The following is a 17,937-nucleotide window of genomic DNA, read 5'->3' as shown; positions in this document are numbered from 1 at the left end:
GTTTATTAGTGTTGTTTAAGTCCACTATGTCTTTACTTATCTTCTTATTTCTTTTATAGGAAATCAGTACAAATGTAACTTCATAAACATGTGAAGTATAATGATTAAATTGGTGTCACAACAGTAGAGATTGAGAGAGAGGAACAAAACAAGAATAGAGTTTTAGTATGTTAATGTATGTTACTTGTTGTTTGTATGTTAAATGCTGGTACCAGGCTAAAATAATTGTTGTAAAAGTAAGTTGTTAAATGGAATTTTTATAGTAACTACCATGAAAATATTTTAAAAATATACACAGGAAAGAAGGAAGAAATGATATAGACTCAACATAAAAATGCAATTGAAGACAAAATAACAAAACTGTCGGAATTATGGGACAAAGAAGATAAGAGGACATACAAAAAATTAGCAAAATGAAAGAAGTAGATCCTTTGTTTTTAGTAATTATTTAAAATATAAATGGTTGGAATTCTCCATTCAACAGTCAGAATGGCAGAATGGACTTTAAAAACAAAACAAAACAAAACATGATCTACCCTTATGTTGTCCACAAATGACGCATTTTAGGCCCAAGGACACAAACAGATTGGAAGTGAAAGGATGGAAAAGAATATTTCATGCTACTAGTAACCAGGAGAGCACGGGTAGCCATACTGACATCAGACAAAAGAGATTTTAAATACAAATCTGGTATAAGATATGAAGAAGGACAGTACATCATAGTGAAAGGGCCAATCCACCAAGAAGATATGATTATAAATGTATATGCACCTGACATCAAGGCACCAAAATATGTGAATTAAATACTGACAGATCTGAATGAAATAATAGATGACTCTACAAGAATACTTGGGGACTTCAGTATACCTTTTCAATACTGACAGAATATTTGATGTTCTAATGCTTGTAGAACTTAACTTCTAAATTTACCCACTGAAAATATCATATAAGTGGTCCTTTCATTTGCTTGTGCAATTATCTTTATTAGAGATCTCTGCTTTATCTGTTCATTTTTTTTTGTCCCATGTGCATCTTTAAGTATCTATCTTGTGGTATTTCCTTTACATCTGAAAGGCTCACTTTAGTAATTTGTGCAAAACAAGTCTGGAGGTGACAATTGCTACAACTTTTGTCTATTCAGAAATGTCTTGGGAGCTCTGGTGGCATAGTGCCTAAGGCACTTGACTGCTAACCAGAAGGCTGGTGGTTCAAACACACCAGGCACTCCTCAGAAGGAAGGTTGGGCAATCTACTTCTGTAGAGATACCACCTCGGAAACCAAAGAAGGGGTTGCTATGAGTTGTATCTGACTTGACGGAACATAACAACAACAACAACAAGAGGAATGTCTTGATTTCATCCTCATTTTTGAAAGACAAGGAATTCTTTCTTGACACTTCTTTTTTCTCTAAGTATTTTATATATGCCATTCCATGGCCTCTTGGCCTTTAGGGCTTTGAAAAGAAATCGGCACCGATTCTCATTGAGTACTGCTTATATGTTATAACTTGCGTTTTTCTTCCTGCTGTCAGAATCCTCCCTTTGTCCTTGGTTTTTAAGAATTTGATAACAGTTGTTTTGCTTACATCTGTGCTGCTCTAATGGAAAATAGCACAAATGGGATGGCTTTAACAAACAGGAGTTTATTCTCTTACAATTTTGGAGGTTAGAAGTCCGAGTTCCAGATGTCAGGCTTTGGGGCTGGGTGAAAGCCCCTTGACCTTGGCCTTCAGGTCTGCCTCTTGCTCTCAGCCCAATGAAGCTAGAGGCATCTCTTCTTCAGGCAGCTGCTGGATGCTGAGGTTGATAAACCCAAGGCCAACAAATGAAAAGGCACAGTCCTGATATTACCAAACTACATGGCAGGCCTTAATTCAAGTCAATTAAAAGTCCCAAGATTGGCAAAGCAACATGATAGGCTGCTGAACAATAACTCAGCTACGTGAACGGTTCAAGAGTAATTGTAAGACAGTCTTCCTCAAAGTTGATCTTTCTCAAAGTTGCTTCTTATATACTGGAAGCAGCCCACATCCCTAAAGCAACTACTCAGCTGTGCTAGTAGATTCCACCATGGAATTAACTACCAGTCTCACCATGGGGAATAACTACATCCAACTGCCCAGCCACTCAACCAGGCCCAGCCAAGTTGATGTACAACCTTAACTACCACAACAGTCTATCTTGTGAAGACTTCTTTTGGATTCATTCTGCTGGGAGTTCACCTAACTTCTTGGATTTGCTTTACTCAGGTCTGGAAATTTTTCTGTCATTATATCTTTGATTATTCTTTCTACCCCTTTCTTTCCCTCTTCTCCTGGGATCCTCATGATCCTTATATACCGTGATCAATGAGGATTTATTCCAGAAGTGCCAGGATAATTCAATATAAGAAAATCAATCAATGCACACTGATAGAACAAAGGAAAAGAAACACATGATCATCTTAATTGATGCAGAAAGGCATTTGATAAACTCTAACATCCTTTCTTGATGAAAACACTCAATAAACAAAAGGGAAACTCCTCAGTATGATAAGGGTATTTATGGGAAACCAATACCCAACATTATATTCAGTGGAAAAAGTTTGAGAGTTTCCCCCTTGAAAATGAAATGAGACAAGGATGTCCACTCTCACTACTCCTATTCATTATTACATTGGAAGTCCTGGTCAGGGATATAAGGCAAGAAAAAGAAACAACATATACTTAAAATGGAAAAGAAGAGGTAAAATTATCTCTGTTCACAGATTACATGCTCCTGTATATACCAAAGATTGGAGGAAGACTCATTAACAACCTGTGATACACTGACGACACAATTTTGCTTGCTGAAATTGAGGATGACTTGAAGCACTTAGTGATGAAGATTTAAGACTGCAATATGCAATATGGATTAGACATCAACATAAAGAAAATGAAAATCCTCACAGCTGTACCAATACGCAGCATCATGATAAATGGAGAAAAGATCAAAGTTGTCAAAGATTTCATATGGTTTGGTTCCAAAATCAACACCCATGGAAGCAGTAGTCAAAAAATCAGGTGACATATGCACTGGGCAAATCTACTGCAAAAGACCTTTTTGAAGTGCTGAAGAGCAAAGATGTCTCTTTGAAGACCAAGCATGCCTAACCCAAGCCATGGTGTTTTCAGTAGCCTGATATGTTATGTGAAAGCTGGACAATGAATAAGGAAGACCAAAGAAAAGTCGATGCTTCTGAGTTGCGGTGCTGGTGAAGAATACTGAAGGTACCATGGATTGCCAGAAGAACAAATAAATCTGTCCTGAATGAAGTGCAGCTAGGATGTTCTTTGGACATTAGAATGGACAGACTTCATCTCACCTACTTTGATCATGTGTCAGAAAGGACTATTCTCTGGAGAAAGATATCATGCTTGGTAAAGTGGAGGGTCAGCGAAAAAGAGGAAGGCCCTTAACGAGATGGATTGCCACAGTGGCTGCAACGATCGGTTGAGGTACAGCAAGGACTGTGAGGCTGGTGCAGGCCTGGGTGGTGTTCGTTCTGTTGTATATAGGGTTGTTATAAATCGGAGCCAACTCAAAGGCACCTAACAACAACACTGATGAGATACAAACACCAAAAGAATGAAAGTGAGAATCCAGAAGCAAATCCACATATCTATGTTCAACTGATTTTCCACAAGGGTACTAAATCCATTCAATGAAGAAGGAACAGTTGCTTCAAAAAATGATCCTGGCAAAACTGAAAACTGAATTTCCACATGCAGAAAACTAAAGCAAGGGACTGGTGGAACTCCCAAGACTATGGCCCTGAGTCACCCTTCAGGACTGGAATTGAACTCATTCCCATGGCTTAACTCTCAGCCAAATGCCAGGCCTATGAGCTGAACGATTACAACAGGTAGGTACACTCCTAAGAACAATCAACCATGGGAGATCAGAAGGGCAGCATTTGCACAGAGAGACAGGTAGGGAGGCAGGAATGCTTAAGCAAGAAAGACACAGGGAAAAAGGGTAACCACAGGGAGGAAGTGGAAAGATAGCTGTTACAATGTGAGGAATGTAATCAGTGTCACAAAATAATATGGATATGAACTGCTGAATGTAAAATGAATATGCTTTGTAAAATTTCACCCAAATCATTAAAAAAATATATGAAACAAGATCTATAACTTACACTGTGCCAAAAACCAATTTGAAATAGATCAAAGACCTAAGTGTAAAATCTAAAACCACTATATTCTTGAATGAAAATATAGGGGCAAAGCTATAGGACCAATTGTTATTTTTGTGTATGTGTGTGCTTTGGATATAAATTTACAGAGCAAAATTTGTTTTATATTCAACAGTACATGTACCATCCCTGACCGTAACGTACTCTCTTACCTTTCTATATTTGTGACCACCCCCTCCCTGTGCCCTTCTTAATTATGCACTCCTATCCATCCCTCTATGTCAATGTTGCCCCTCTGTTGTCCCATGGCCGATTCCTCTAATGGGTGTATCTCCCTAGAGTAGGTGGGTGCATTGCCCTAGGGTAGGTGTTCTGCATGTAGGTCTTTCTACTGTTGGGCTGAGAGCCAATCCTTGGGAGTGAGTCTAATTCTACGGTAACCTGGGGCCCTAGTCTTGGGGATTCCACCAGGCTCCATCCAACCAGTAATTCTGGTCATTTTAGTGTTTTGAATTTTGTTTCACATTTTTCCTACCACTCTATTCAGGATCTCCAGTTTTGATCCCTTCCTGAGTGGTTGGCATTGGTAGCCCAGCACCACGTAGTTCTTCTCATCCCAAGGTCCATCGTATCCTTGGACTAATTGTTTCCAACTAGCTTTAATTTTCTTCACTCTTCTTTGCTTCAGATGAGAGGAGACCAATAGTTCCATCCAAATGGCCACTTGAAAGCTTTTAAAACCCAAGTCATTACCCACCAAAGTATATTGCGGAATAAGATTTTTATGTAGTATATTGTGCAAATTGAGCTTGGTGTCCCCCAATACTATAGGACCAAAATTTTTTTAATGATTGATTATCAAACGTAAGAATGAATTCATGACCAGTAGAAGTAAAAATAGATCATTGGGAACCATAAAAATTAAATATCTATGTCTATCAAAAGACTCGGAGCTCTGGTGGTGTAATGCCTAAGGCACCTGACTGCTAACCAGAAGGTGGACAGTTCAAACCCACAGCCACTCCTCAGAAGGAAGGTTGGGCAATCTACTTCTGTAGTGATACTGCCTCAGAAACCCGAGGGGTTGCTATGAGTCAGATCTGACTCAATGGCAGTGAGTTTGGTTTTGGTGTCGAAAGACTAAAAGGTAAAATGATAGGCTGGGAAAAAAATCTTCAGGAATGATATATCCAACAGGGGTCTAATATCTAAATAAATATATAAAACTTCTACAACAAAAAGATGAATAACTCAATAAAAAACAGACAAAGGACATAAACAGATACTTCAAAAAGAGCATATTCAAGTCGTCTACAAACACAAGGAAAGATGTTCATCATCATTAGCCAACAGAAAAATTCAAATCAAAACTACAATGAGATATCATCTCATACCTACTAGAATGGCACTGATAAAAACAAACAAAAAAAAGATAATAAAAAATATTAGTGAGGATGTGGGGTGACTGAAACTCTTATCAATTTTAAAATAGTATAATCTTACAAATGTAAAATAGTACATTTGTGGAAAAGAATCTGGCAGTTCCTCAAAAAACCACAGATAGAGCTTCTATCCCACTGCAGTCTAGTCAACTCTAACTCACAGTGACACTACAGGATAGAGTAGAACTGCCCCTAGGGTTTCTAAGGCTGTAAATCATTACAAAGCAGACTGCCTCATCTTACTCTACAGAGTAGCTGGTGGGTTCAAACTGCTGACATTTTGGTTAACAGCCAAATGAATTAATGACTTTGCCACCAGAGCTCGTAGAGCTGCTATATGACCCAGCAATTACACTCCTAGGTATATACCCTAGGGATCTAATATAAAGGACATGAATAGACATTTGCACACCTATGTTCATTGCAGCGCTATTCATAATATTGAAAGAGTGGAAACAATCTATGTGACCATCAAGAGATGAATGGGTAAACAAAATGTGGTACACATATACAACGGAATACTACTCAGCTATTAAAAAAAAAAGAAAAAAGAAGAAGCCCTGATACTTGCTATAGCTTGGATGGACATTGACGATATTGTTGTTGTTGTATGCCATACTGCCCTGTCCTGTACCATTCTCAAAATCCTTGCTATGCTTGAGCCTATCATTGCAGCTGCTGTCCAAGACATTATGCTGAGTAAAATACATCCATCACAAAAGGGCATTGTATGACCTCACCTATATAAAAAGACAAGAATCAATAAATACACAGTGGCCAATAACATCACTCGTCAGTTTTCTCATACTGTGGTGGCTTGTGAGTTGCTGTGATGCTGGAAACTATGCTACAAGTATTTCAAATACAAGCAGGGTCATTCATGGTATACAGGTTTCAGCAGAGCTTCCAGACTAAGACAGACTTTGAAGTCTAGGAAGGAGGACTTGACAATCTACTTCTAAAAAAACTGGCCCATAGAAACCTGATGAATAGCAGTGGAACACTGTCTGATATTATGCTGGAAGATGAGCCTCTCAGGTTGGAAGGCACTGAAAATATGATTGTGAATTGCCTCCTCAAAGCTGAGTTGAGCATATGACATGGATGGAGTAAAGCTTTCAGGTCTTTCATTTGCTGATGAAGTATAACTCAAAATGAGAAGAAACAGCTGCAAACATTCAGTAATACTCAGAACAGGGAATGTACAAAATATGAATCTAGGAAAATTGGAAGTTGCCAAGTGTGAAATAGAACACATAAGGATCAATATCCTAGGTATTAATGAGTTGAAATGGACAACTATTGGCCATTTTGAATTGGAAAACCATATGGTCTACTATCACATCTATCATCAAAAAGAACATTTCAAGATCTATTCTGATCCTGAAGTACAATGCTGTTAGTGATAGGATAATATTACCATGCCTACAAGGAAGACCAGCGAACATGATTATACAAATTTACATACCAACAAATAATGTCAAAGATGAAAAAATTAAAGATTTTTAATCAGAAACTGATTAAATATGTAATTAAAGTTGGAAATGAAGAGGAAGGATTAGTAGTTGGAAAATTAGGCCTTGGTGATAGAAATGAACACAGAGATCACATGATTGAATTTTGCAAGATCAACCACTTATTCATTGCAAGTATCTTTTTCAACAACGTAAATGATGACAATAAACATGGACCTTGCTAGACAGACTAGAAAGGGATCAAATTAACTACATCTATGAAAAGAGGATTGAGAAGCTGAAGATAATTCAAAAATTGTTACAACAGTAATCAATAGTAAAGTGCCAGAAATTCAAGCCAAATTCAAGAGGATGAGAGATATCTTTGCTGATGCCAGATAGCTGCTGAAAGCAGAAAATACAAGAAAAATGTTTACATGTGTTTTATTGACTATTTAAAGGCATTAGACTGTGTGGATCATAACAAATTATGGATAACATTGTGAAGAATGAGACTTCTAGAACATTTAATTGGACTCATGCAGAAACTGTACATAGACCAAGAAACAATTGTTTGATGCCTCTACATGGTTTAAAATCAGGAAAGATATGTGTCAAGGTTATATCTTTTCACCATACTCATTTAATCTGTATGCCACACAAATAATCTCAGAAGGTGGACCATATAAAGAACACAGCATCAGGTCTGTAGGAAAACTCATTAACAACCTTCCTTGCTGAAAGTGAAGAGGACTTGAAGTACTTACTGATCTAGATTACAGACTACAGCCTTAGTATGTATTACATTCCACCCCTCCAAAAAAATCCTTACAAATAAACAATATCATGATACACAGAGAAAAGACTGAAGTTGTCAAGGATTTCACTTTAGCTGGATCCACAATCAATGCCTATAGAAGCAGCATTCAAGAAACAATGTACTATAGTGGGCAAATACGCTGCAAAAGACCTTTGTAAAGTGTTAAAGAGCAAAGATGACACTTTAAAAAAAAATTTTTTTATTGAAATTTAGGTGAAAGTTCACAGAGCAAATTCACAAAGATGACACTTCGAAGACTAAGTTGCACCTGATACAAGCCATAGTATTTTTAATCACCTCATATGAACGTGAAAGTCAAATAATGAATAAAGAAGATTGAAGAACTGATGATGCATTTGAAATATGGTATTGGCAAAGATTATTGAATATACCAATGGATTGCCAGAAGAAAAAGCAAATCTGTCTTGAAAGAAGTATATAGCCAGAATGCTCCTTAGAAGCAAGGATGGGAAGACTTTGTCTCTTGTAATTTGGTCAGGTTATTAGGAGGCTCCCATCGCTGGAGAAGGACATCATGATTGGTAAAGTAGAGAGTCAGCAGAGTAAGACCTTCAATAAGATGGACTGTCACAGTGGCTGCTGCAGTGGGCTCAAATATACCAAGGATTGTGAGGATGGTACAGGACTGAGCAGTGTTTTGTTCTATTGTACATGGCTATTACTATTATTATAGTGATGAGAAAACTGGCAACAATTAAGGGTAAAGTTGCACAAGTTGATGAGTATAACTGATGTCATTAAGTTGTACACCAGAAAAAGTAAAAATGGCAAATACTATATTACATATAAGTTTACAACAACAATACCAATCAAAAAAAAAAAAAAAAAAAAGGCTAAAGTAGCTGATACTCTTAAGTATCTTTATATATAAAGATTATATATAATCTTGGGATTAGTTCTATTGGTTCAAAAGGTCAGGGTCATGGCTTCATGGGATTGTCAGGTCAATTGGTCTAATACTGTCATTAAAGTTACTGTTCCACTCTATAGGTGAAGTGAGAAGGGACTGAAATGTTAAAAGCTTGTGAGTGGCTATCTAAGATAGAACACATAGTCTCTATTCACCTCTTGTACAACTTAATGATATCTATTCACCTGGAGCAGCAAAGGAGGGAGATTATGAAATCAGAGAAGGAACTAAACTACAGGTTTAACTGCCTCCATCTATTATTGTCTACTTTGCCATAAGACCAAAAGAACTGGATGCCCCCTGGCTACCTACCATTACTGAACGTATGATCAATGAATCAATAGACGAATTCTGACTAAAAGAGGAAAAATGGAATGGAATTTCAAATTCTCACAGGATCCAGATTTACTGGACATAGTGAGACTACAGGAATCCAGGAACTATCACCGAGGAAACCTTCAAATCATAAACTGAAATTATCCCTTGAAGTCATCTTTAAACTAAACAATTGTTTAGCTGAATTAGTAAAGAATGTTCACCATGAGAAATGAGTGAGTGTAAACAATCTGGGGAGATAGTAACCCAACATGAAGTTACACAATGCAGAGAATGTAACCAATGTTACAGAATTGCTTATGTAGAAAGTGATGAATGGGTATATGTTCTGCTGTGTACATTTTCACCAAAATTAAAATAAAAATTAAAAAAACAAACACTAAATATCATGCTATTTAATACTACATACTTCAGCATACATTCCCCCCAAATGGCATTTTGTGATATAGTCATAACGCCATTATTACAACTTTAAAAAAATAATTCCTTCCTTAGTATTAGATAAACATTCTCCATATTCAAATTTTTCCATTTGTCTCAAAAATGTTTTTATATAGTTGGTTTGTTCAAATTGGGATGCAAATATGGGACATTTATTTGTAATGCTCTTCTAGTCTAGAGAACTAATAATTCCCACCTCTTTTTTGAATTGTTGAATAAATAAGGCCAGGCATCCTGTAGACTGTCCCACATTTTTCTTCCTTTTGGAGTCATTTGACTTACATGCTGTCATGGATTGAATTATGTCCCTCAAAATATGTCAACGTGGCTACGCCATGATTCCCAATATTGTGAGTATGTGCCACTTTATAATATATTGTAATACCTAACCTCTGCCTGTGGTTAATGAAGCAGTATTAGATTATGTTAAAGAGTACTGGTTTATGTTTGTTACATTAATGGGGAATTATTAGTGTGGGATGTGTCATCCTGACTTCTTAAGTCACCAACCTTACTCAGGTTACAGCCCTGAACCTATTTAAGGACAGTTTCCCTGAGGTATGGTGTGCATTACATTTTATGTTCCAAAAGATAAAAGGAGAGACATTAGCAGAGATAGAGGGACCCTAGTACCACCAAGGAAGAGGAGTTAGCAGAGATAGAGGGACCCTAGTACCACCAAGGAAGAGGAGTTAGCAGAGATAGAGGGACCCTAGTACCACCAAGGAAGAGGAGTAGGGAGCAGAGCACATCCTTTGGCCCCAGGGTGCCTATACTGAGAACCTACTAGACCCAATGGAATACTGATGTCAAGACATATGGTGATCTACAAGGGATGCTGGGCTCACAGATGTTGAAAATAGACAACACTTTCCGCCAGAGCTGACAAAGAGAAGGCCTTCACATAATTCTTTATAAAAGAACTGGTAAATGATCAAACGTTTCAGGATATAACATATGATCTAGAATAGATGTTATTTAAGGAAGAATTCTAAGCTGCATTGAAGTTATTAGTGAAAAACAAGCTTTGAGGAATTGACGGAATAGTAATTGAGATGTTTCAACAACTGGATGCTACACTGGAAGCACTCACTTATCTCTGCCAAGAAATTTGGGAGACAGCTATCTGGCCAACTGGCTGGAAGAGATCTGTATTTGTGCCCATTCCAAAGAAAGGTGATACAACAGAATGTGGAAATTATCAAACAATATCATTAATACATCATGCAAGTAAGATTTTACTGAAAATAATTAAAAAATGGTTGCAATAGTACATTAATAGGAAACTGCCAGAAATTCAATATGGATTCAGAAGAGGACATGAAATGAGGGATATCATGGTGGATGTCAGATAGATCTTGGCTGAAATCAGAGAACACTAGAAAAATGTTTACCTTTGTATTAGTAACTAAGCAAAGGCATTTGATTGTGTGGATCATAACAAATTATGGATAACATTGTTAAGCATGAGAATTCTCTAACACTCAATTTTACTCATGCAGAACATGTACATAGACCAAAAGGCAGCTGTTTAAAAAGAACAAGGGTACTGTACATGGTTTAAATCCAGGAAAAGTGTATGTTATGGCTCTATCTTTTTGCCATCCTTATTTAATCTGTACACTGAGCAATTAATCTGAGAAGCTGACTATATTAAGAAGAACATGACATGAGGCTTGTCAGAAAGTTCATGAACAACCTTTGATAGGCAGATGACACAACTGCTTGCTGAAAGCGAAGAGGACTTGAAGCACTGCTGAAAATAAAAGCCTTCAGTATGCATTCCAATTCAATATCAAGAAAATAAAATCCTACTACCTGCAGCAAAAAGCAACACCATGAAAATGGAGACAATATTGAAATTGTGACAATTTAATTGTATTTGGATCCACAATTCCCAGGGAAGATGCAATCAGGAAATCAAACAAAGTGCTGCTTTGTGCAAATCTGCTGCAAATGATCTCTTTAAAGTGTTCAAAGGCAAAGATGTCACTTTGAGGACTATAGTGCACCTGACCTAAATCATGGTATTTTCAATCTCTTCAGATGCATGCAAAAGCTAGAAAATGAATAAGGAAGATCGAAGAAGAATTGATGCCTTTGAATTATGACGTTGCTGAAGAATAGTAATTATAGACTACCACAAGAAGAAGGCTACTATATAAAGAAGAATGTGGCATCAAAATTGAAGAAAGACTTATTAGCAACCTGTGAAATGCAGACAACACAACCTTGCTTGCTGAAAGTGAAAATGACTTGAAGCACTTACTGATGAAGATGAAAGATTGCAGTCTACAGTATGGATTATACCTCAACATAAAGAAAACGATTTAATATTCAGATAGGTCATTTGTTTCGGTTTTTAAGAATTGCTTTTTTCTTTTTGAACTAATACTATTTTCTGTAGTAGGCATTTATACATTTCCTGTGTCAAAACTGTCTAATAAATATTGAGAGAAGTCTGCTCTTATACCCTATTCTATTTTTGCTCAAAGGTTCAAATTTAAATTAATTTCTAGTTTATTTTTGCAATATTTCTTTTTTCAAATATGCATATACAAACATACACATATTCCTCTATCCTTATCCACAATTATTATACAAGAGGAGCATTAAATAAGCAGATAAATAGTGTGTGTGCTTTTTCTACTTTTTGCTCTATTAAATTATCAATATCTCTTGGATATCACCTCATATCAATATATCAAGACATTCCTCATTTCTTTTTACAACTGGATAGTATTTCTTTGTATGAATGTGCCATATTTTGTTCAATCAAGTCCTTTTTGATAGGCATTTGATTGTTTCCCTTTTACTATAGCTAAAAATGTCACAATGAATGACTCTGTTGAACTCTCACTTTGTTATTTCTCTAGTTTAAATTTGTGATAGATTCCTAGAAGCGGGATTGCTGAGTGAAAAGGGGGAAATGCACATAACAATTTGCTACATATTGCCAAAATGTTCTCCACAGAGGTCATGTCATTTTGCATTCACTTCAATAATATTTACTCTCCTCCAGCCTCCTCATTAAAATATATTAATGAACTTTTGGACATTTTTTGCAAATAGTTCTACTTTCCATTTCTCTTCTTATGAATAAAATTGAGGAACTTTTTATGTTTATAGGTCATTTCTATTTTTTCCTTCTGTGAGCTGGTAACCCACAGATTTGTTCTTTTCCCTTTTCTTCCTAGATTTTTAGGAGGTCATTTTATGTTAGCCTTTTATCTATGAAATAAGATAAAACACTTTCTCCCAGTTTGTTATTTGTCCTTGCATAATTACTTTTTATTTTTTAAGCATATAGTCAATTTATCATCCTTGTGTTTAGTGCTTCTGGGTTTTGAATCAGAAATAGGAAAATTCCCCTACTTCTAAGGAATAACCATGTTTTATTCCAGTACTTTTATGGTTTTAGTTTTCACACTTTGATCACTGATAGAATTTAGCTGATGTGTAATATGAGAAAAGAATCCAAATTTATTTTAAGGACAAAATATCTTTATTTAACAAATATAAAATTTAACTTATAAATTATAAAGGCAGATTATTATTTGGACCATTGGTGATTTGCATGTATATTTTTCCTTAGGAATATTCTTCCAGAACAAATTTGCAAAGCTGAAGAAGATGGTGACTCAACTCTAGAACATCTTCATTTGGAAAACAATTACATTAAAACAAGAGAAATATCACCCTATGCATTTTCATGCATAAGATCATATTCAAGTATTGTTCTTAAACCACAAAATGTCAAGTAATTCAAAATTCTTCTCTGTCATTTATAAAACTTACTTATATATTTGTTGTAGCATTTGAATAAGAGAGATGTAATTCTCATGTTGTATTCAGTATCATTGCGATAGTCTGCCTAATTTATCAGTACACAGATGAGCAAAAAAATTGGTCTAACAAGGTGTGTTTGTGAAGGTAAAATACATTGTTTCCCACGTATAGAAACAAGTCATCAAATTGCAAGGTTTTTCTCATGAGGATAGTATGTTATACACTGCTGAGTTAGAGGAAGAGAATCTGGAGCAAAATATATACATCTTTTAAAAGTAACTTAAGTACTGCTATTAGCGGAGAACTTCTTAAGTCCCTTTAAAATGTATGTATGTATGTTGTTTCAAGACGAAGAAGTATATTGGCAGGAAAAAATATAAAATGGAATTTATGAATTTGTGTTCTGTTTATTATTATATTGTCAAACAATAATTTATTAATTTTATATGAAAACTCTGTAGTATAATTACTAATATAAATACATATAAGTATTGCCTTAGTTTTAGTTCCTTCTACTAATTACATGTGTGGAATTAATATTATTTTAAAGTTAATTCCTAGGTTTTGAACATTGTATTAAGGTTTGTAAGTTGTTAATATTAGAGGCAGCTAGGAGAAGGTTATATGTGTTACTGTAAGTAAAAATATATTTTACAATTAAAAAACACTATACTAAATCTACTCTCATTATTATTACCAGTCAAGATTAAAAGATTTTATGGAAACCAGTGGAGTTTGTTTAAAATATAGGCTCACTATCTTGACTACAACCTGGTCAATGTAAAACTAAAATGTAAATTTTTTTTCTTCATTGATGATAGTGAACAAGTATCTCTTTTGCCCTAATATGCTCAATGCATCCTTTTATTCTAGACCAATTTGAAACAAAGCTATTAGCATTTACTATGTCCTAAGCCCTACGAAAACCACATATTATGATTTTCATTACATAATGATCTTTAATCTATGTATTGCTAAAGTATGTTATGAAAAAAAAAACACATATAACGACTACAGTGACTTCTTTTTGTACTGTCAGTTCTGTATCTCAAAAACCACAAATTCCACTAGTTATTCAATCTCTTAGTTGTTTCAACACTCAAGGAATTTTTCAGCCCAAATACACAGGATTGTTTGTCCTTAGAATCAGAGAAGAATGTAAAGCATTTTTGAAAATATGGAGTACATGGTGAGTGCGGTTATTATTACAAAAATTTCATACAAAATTCAGAGAAATGAATATATTTAAACAATGTTCACCATTTCATAGGCAACTCTGAGATGTGAAAGTCTGATTTACTCCATTTGAACTAATGTTATTTCTAAGCCTTTCTTTCTAAGTCTCCTTTCTTACTATCTAGGAATCTAAGATTACAATATAAACAATAATATGATGTTGAACATGGTACAATTTATGATCAAAGACTTAAGGAAGGTGGTTAAGAACAGAAATAAAATCTTACGGAACAAGAAGTTGAGATTAAGAGTCTAAGAGTGTTGTTGTTGTTGTTATGTGTCATTGAGTCAGACCTGACTCACAGAGACCCCTCCTTGGATTTCTGAGGCAGTATCACTACAGTAGTAGATTGCCCAACCTTCCTTCCAAGGAGTGGCTGGTGTGTTTTAAGCACTAGCCTTCTGGTTAGCAGTCAAGTGCCTTAGGCACTATGTGACCAGAAATGGCCAAATTGAATGTAAGACAAAGGTGAAAACAAGAAGATATAACTACCTATTTATTTAACTGCAAGCCTTGTGTACTGAGGCTTATTGTGGGAATATAAATGCATTGTCATAAATTGCTTATAGCAACTAAGCAGTAAATGAACTAGCTGCAAAGAGGACTTAAATTTAAAAAAGTAAGTCAATTGATTAGCAACCTGGGACAACACAGATACTGATATTGAATTATTCCTTTACTCATTTATTATTTTTATCAGCGCTTCCAAATGAAGTTCTAGAGAGATACAGTGGTGAACAAATCAGATAAGGTCTCCTGTTCTGGGAATTATAGCCAAGTAGGGGCAGTTTTCCAATACTGGAAGCTATGTTACCAGGATTTCAAATACCAGCAGGGTTTTCCATGGTGGACAGGCCTTAGTGGAGTTTCTAGACTAAGACAGACAAGGAAAAGAGACCTGGAAATCTACTTAAAAAAAAAAAAAAAGAAGGCTGGTGAAAATCTTAAAATAACAGCAGAACACTGTCTCATATAATGCCAGAAGATGAGTCACTCAGGTTGGAAGGCATTCAAAATATGACTGGGGAAGAGCTGCCTTCTCAAAGTAGTGTCAACCTTAATTATATGAATGAGTCAAGCTTTTGAGACCTCCATTTGCTGATGGGGTATGACTCAAAATGAGAAAAAACAGCTGCAAACATCCATCCATTAATTGGAACATGGAGTTTACGAAGCATAAATATAGGAATTTGGAAGTCATCAAAAATGAAATGGAACACATATAAAGATTGATATCCTAGGCATTAGTGACCTGAAAAGGACTGGTGTTGGGCATTTTGAATCTGAATCTTATTAGATCTACTATGCCGGATGACAAGTTAAAGAGGAAGGTCTCATACTCTTCATCAAAAAGAACATTTCAAGATCTATCCTGTCATTGCTGTCAGTACAATGCTGTCAGTGACAGGATGATATCCATATGCCTATAAGGAAGACAAGTTAGTATGATTATTATTGAAACGTATGCACGAATCGCTAATGCCAAAGATGAAAAAGATTTTCATGAAGTTTGGCAGTAAGATGATCATACATGCAACCAAGATGCACTGATAATTACTGGTGACTGCAATGAGAAAGGCGGAAACAAAGAAGAAGGATTGGTTGTTGGAAAATATGGTCTTAGTGATATGGTCTTAGTGATATTAGTGATCAATGCCAGAGATTGCATGATAGAATTTTGCAAGACTAACAACCATTAGTCTAACAATTACTAACTAACTGTTACTCTTAAAACAACCTGTTGGTCTCAATTAAAACAAGTCTAAGAGAGCCAAAATATGACCTTGATTATATTGCACCTGAATTTAGAGGCCATCTGAAGAACAGATTTGACACATTGAACACCAACAAACGAAGATCAGATGAGTTGTGGGATGACATCAAGAACATCATACATGAAGAAACCAAAAGGTCATGAAAAAGACAGGAAAGGAAGAAAAGACCAAAATGGACCTTAGAAGAGACTCTAAAACTTGCTCTTCAGTGGAGAGTAGCTAAAGCAAATGGAAGAAATTACAAGATAAAGAGCTGAACAGAAGATTTCAAAAGGCAGCTCAAGAAGACAAAGTAAAGTATTATAATGAAAGATACAAAGACCTGGAATTAGAAAACCAAAACGGAAGAACACACTCAGCATTGCTCAACCTGAAAGAACTGAAGAAAAAATTCAAGCCTTGAATTGCAATATTGAAGGATTTTATGAGCAAAATATTGAACAATGAAGGAAGCAGCAAAAGAAGATGGGAGGAAAACACAGAGTCACTATACCAAAAAGAATTGGTCAATATTCAACCACTTCAGGAGGCAGCATATGATCAAGAACCAATGGCACTGAAGGAATAAGCCCAATGTACTCTGAAAGAATTGGTGAAAAACAAGGTTCCAGGAATTGACTATGGAATATCATTGAAATGTTTCAACAAATGGATGCAGTGCTATAAGTGCTCACTCATCTATACCAAGAAATTTGGGAGACAGCTACTTGGCCAACTGAGTGGAAGAGATCCATATTCATGCCCATTTCAAAGAAAAATGATCCAACAGAATGTAGAAATTATTGAACAACATCATTAATATCACATGCAAGTAAAATTTTGCTGAAAATAATTAAAAAATGTTTACAGCAATATAAACAGAAAACTGTCAGAAAGTCATGAAGGATCAAAACAGGACACTGAACAAGGAATATCACTGGTGATGTCATATGGATTTTGGTTGAAGGCAATTACCAGAAAAAATGTTTATCTATGTTTATTCTCTATGCAAAGGCAGTGGGTTATGTGCATCACAACAAATTATGGATAATGTTGTGAAGAATGAGAATTCCAGAACACTTAATTGTGGTTATGTGCAACCTGTATATAGACCAAAAGGCAGTTCAAGAAAAAAAGGGTATAGTGCATGGTTTAAAATCAGGAAAGGTGTGTGTAAGGGTTATATCCTTTCACTCTACTTATTTAAGGAGCTCTGGTGGCGTAGTGCCTAAGGCATTTGACTGCTAACCAGAAGGCTGTCAGTTCAAACCCACCACCCACTCTGCGGAAGGAAGACTATGCAATCTACTTCCATAGTGATACCACCTAGGAAACCCAAGGAGGGGTCGTTAAGAGTTGGCTCCAATTGGATGGCAGTGAGTTTGGTTAGATGTTTCTATGCATATGAAAGCTGGACAATGAATAAGGAAGGCTGAAGAAGAACTGATACCTTTGAATTATAGTGCTGGTGGAGAATATTGACTATACTATTGCAAAAATGGCAAGGAGGCCACATGTTCTGACTTCCTGTAATCCCACGAGAGGAAGACAGGATTACCAGCAGTAACCCAAGGCCT

At 35.8% G+C, this 17,937-nt stretch overlaps 2 protein-coding genes across 2 annotated transcripts in view; one reads left to right on the top strand and one right to left on the bottom strand.

Moving 5' to 3' along the window:
• ECM2 (extracellular matrix protein 2) overlaps positions 1-13,344 on the top strand; it is a 53,516-nt gene extending 40,172 nt beyond the window's left edge. The window contains exon 9 of the mRNA XM_007953006.2: positions 13,176-13,344. Within this exon, the coding sequence (XP_007951197.1) occupies positions 13,176-13,344 (169 nt within the window). The remainder of the gene's footprint in view (positions 1-13,175) is intronic.
• The window catches only part of LOC103207414 (centromere protein P), a 617,074-nt gene that overhangs the window by 217,702 nt on the left and 381,435 nt on the right, over positions 1-17,937 (bottom strand). The gene's annotated exons all lie outside the window — the stretch shown is intronic.

This window comes from Orycteropus afer, unplaced genomic scaffold (assembly GCF_000298275.1).
Source record: "Orycteropus afer afer isolate SDZICR_OR568_19922 unplaced genomic scaffold, OryAfe1.0 scaffold00368, whole genome shotgun sequence".
Taxonomy (NCBI): domain Eukaryota; kingdom Metazoa; phylum Chordata; class Mammalia; order Tubulidentata; family Orycteropodidae; genus Orycteropus; species Orycteropus afer.
Note: the sequence above shows the minus strand (reverse complement) of the source record. Positions and strands in the feature narration are given on the sequence as shown.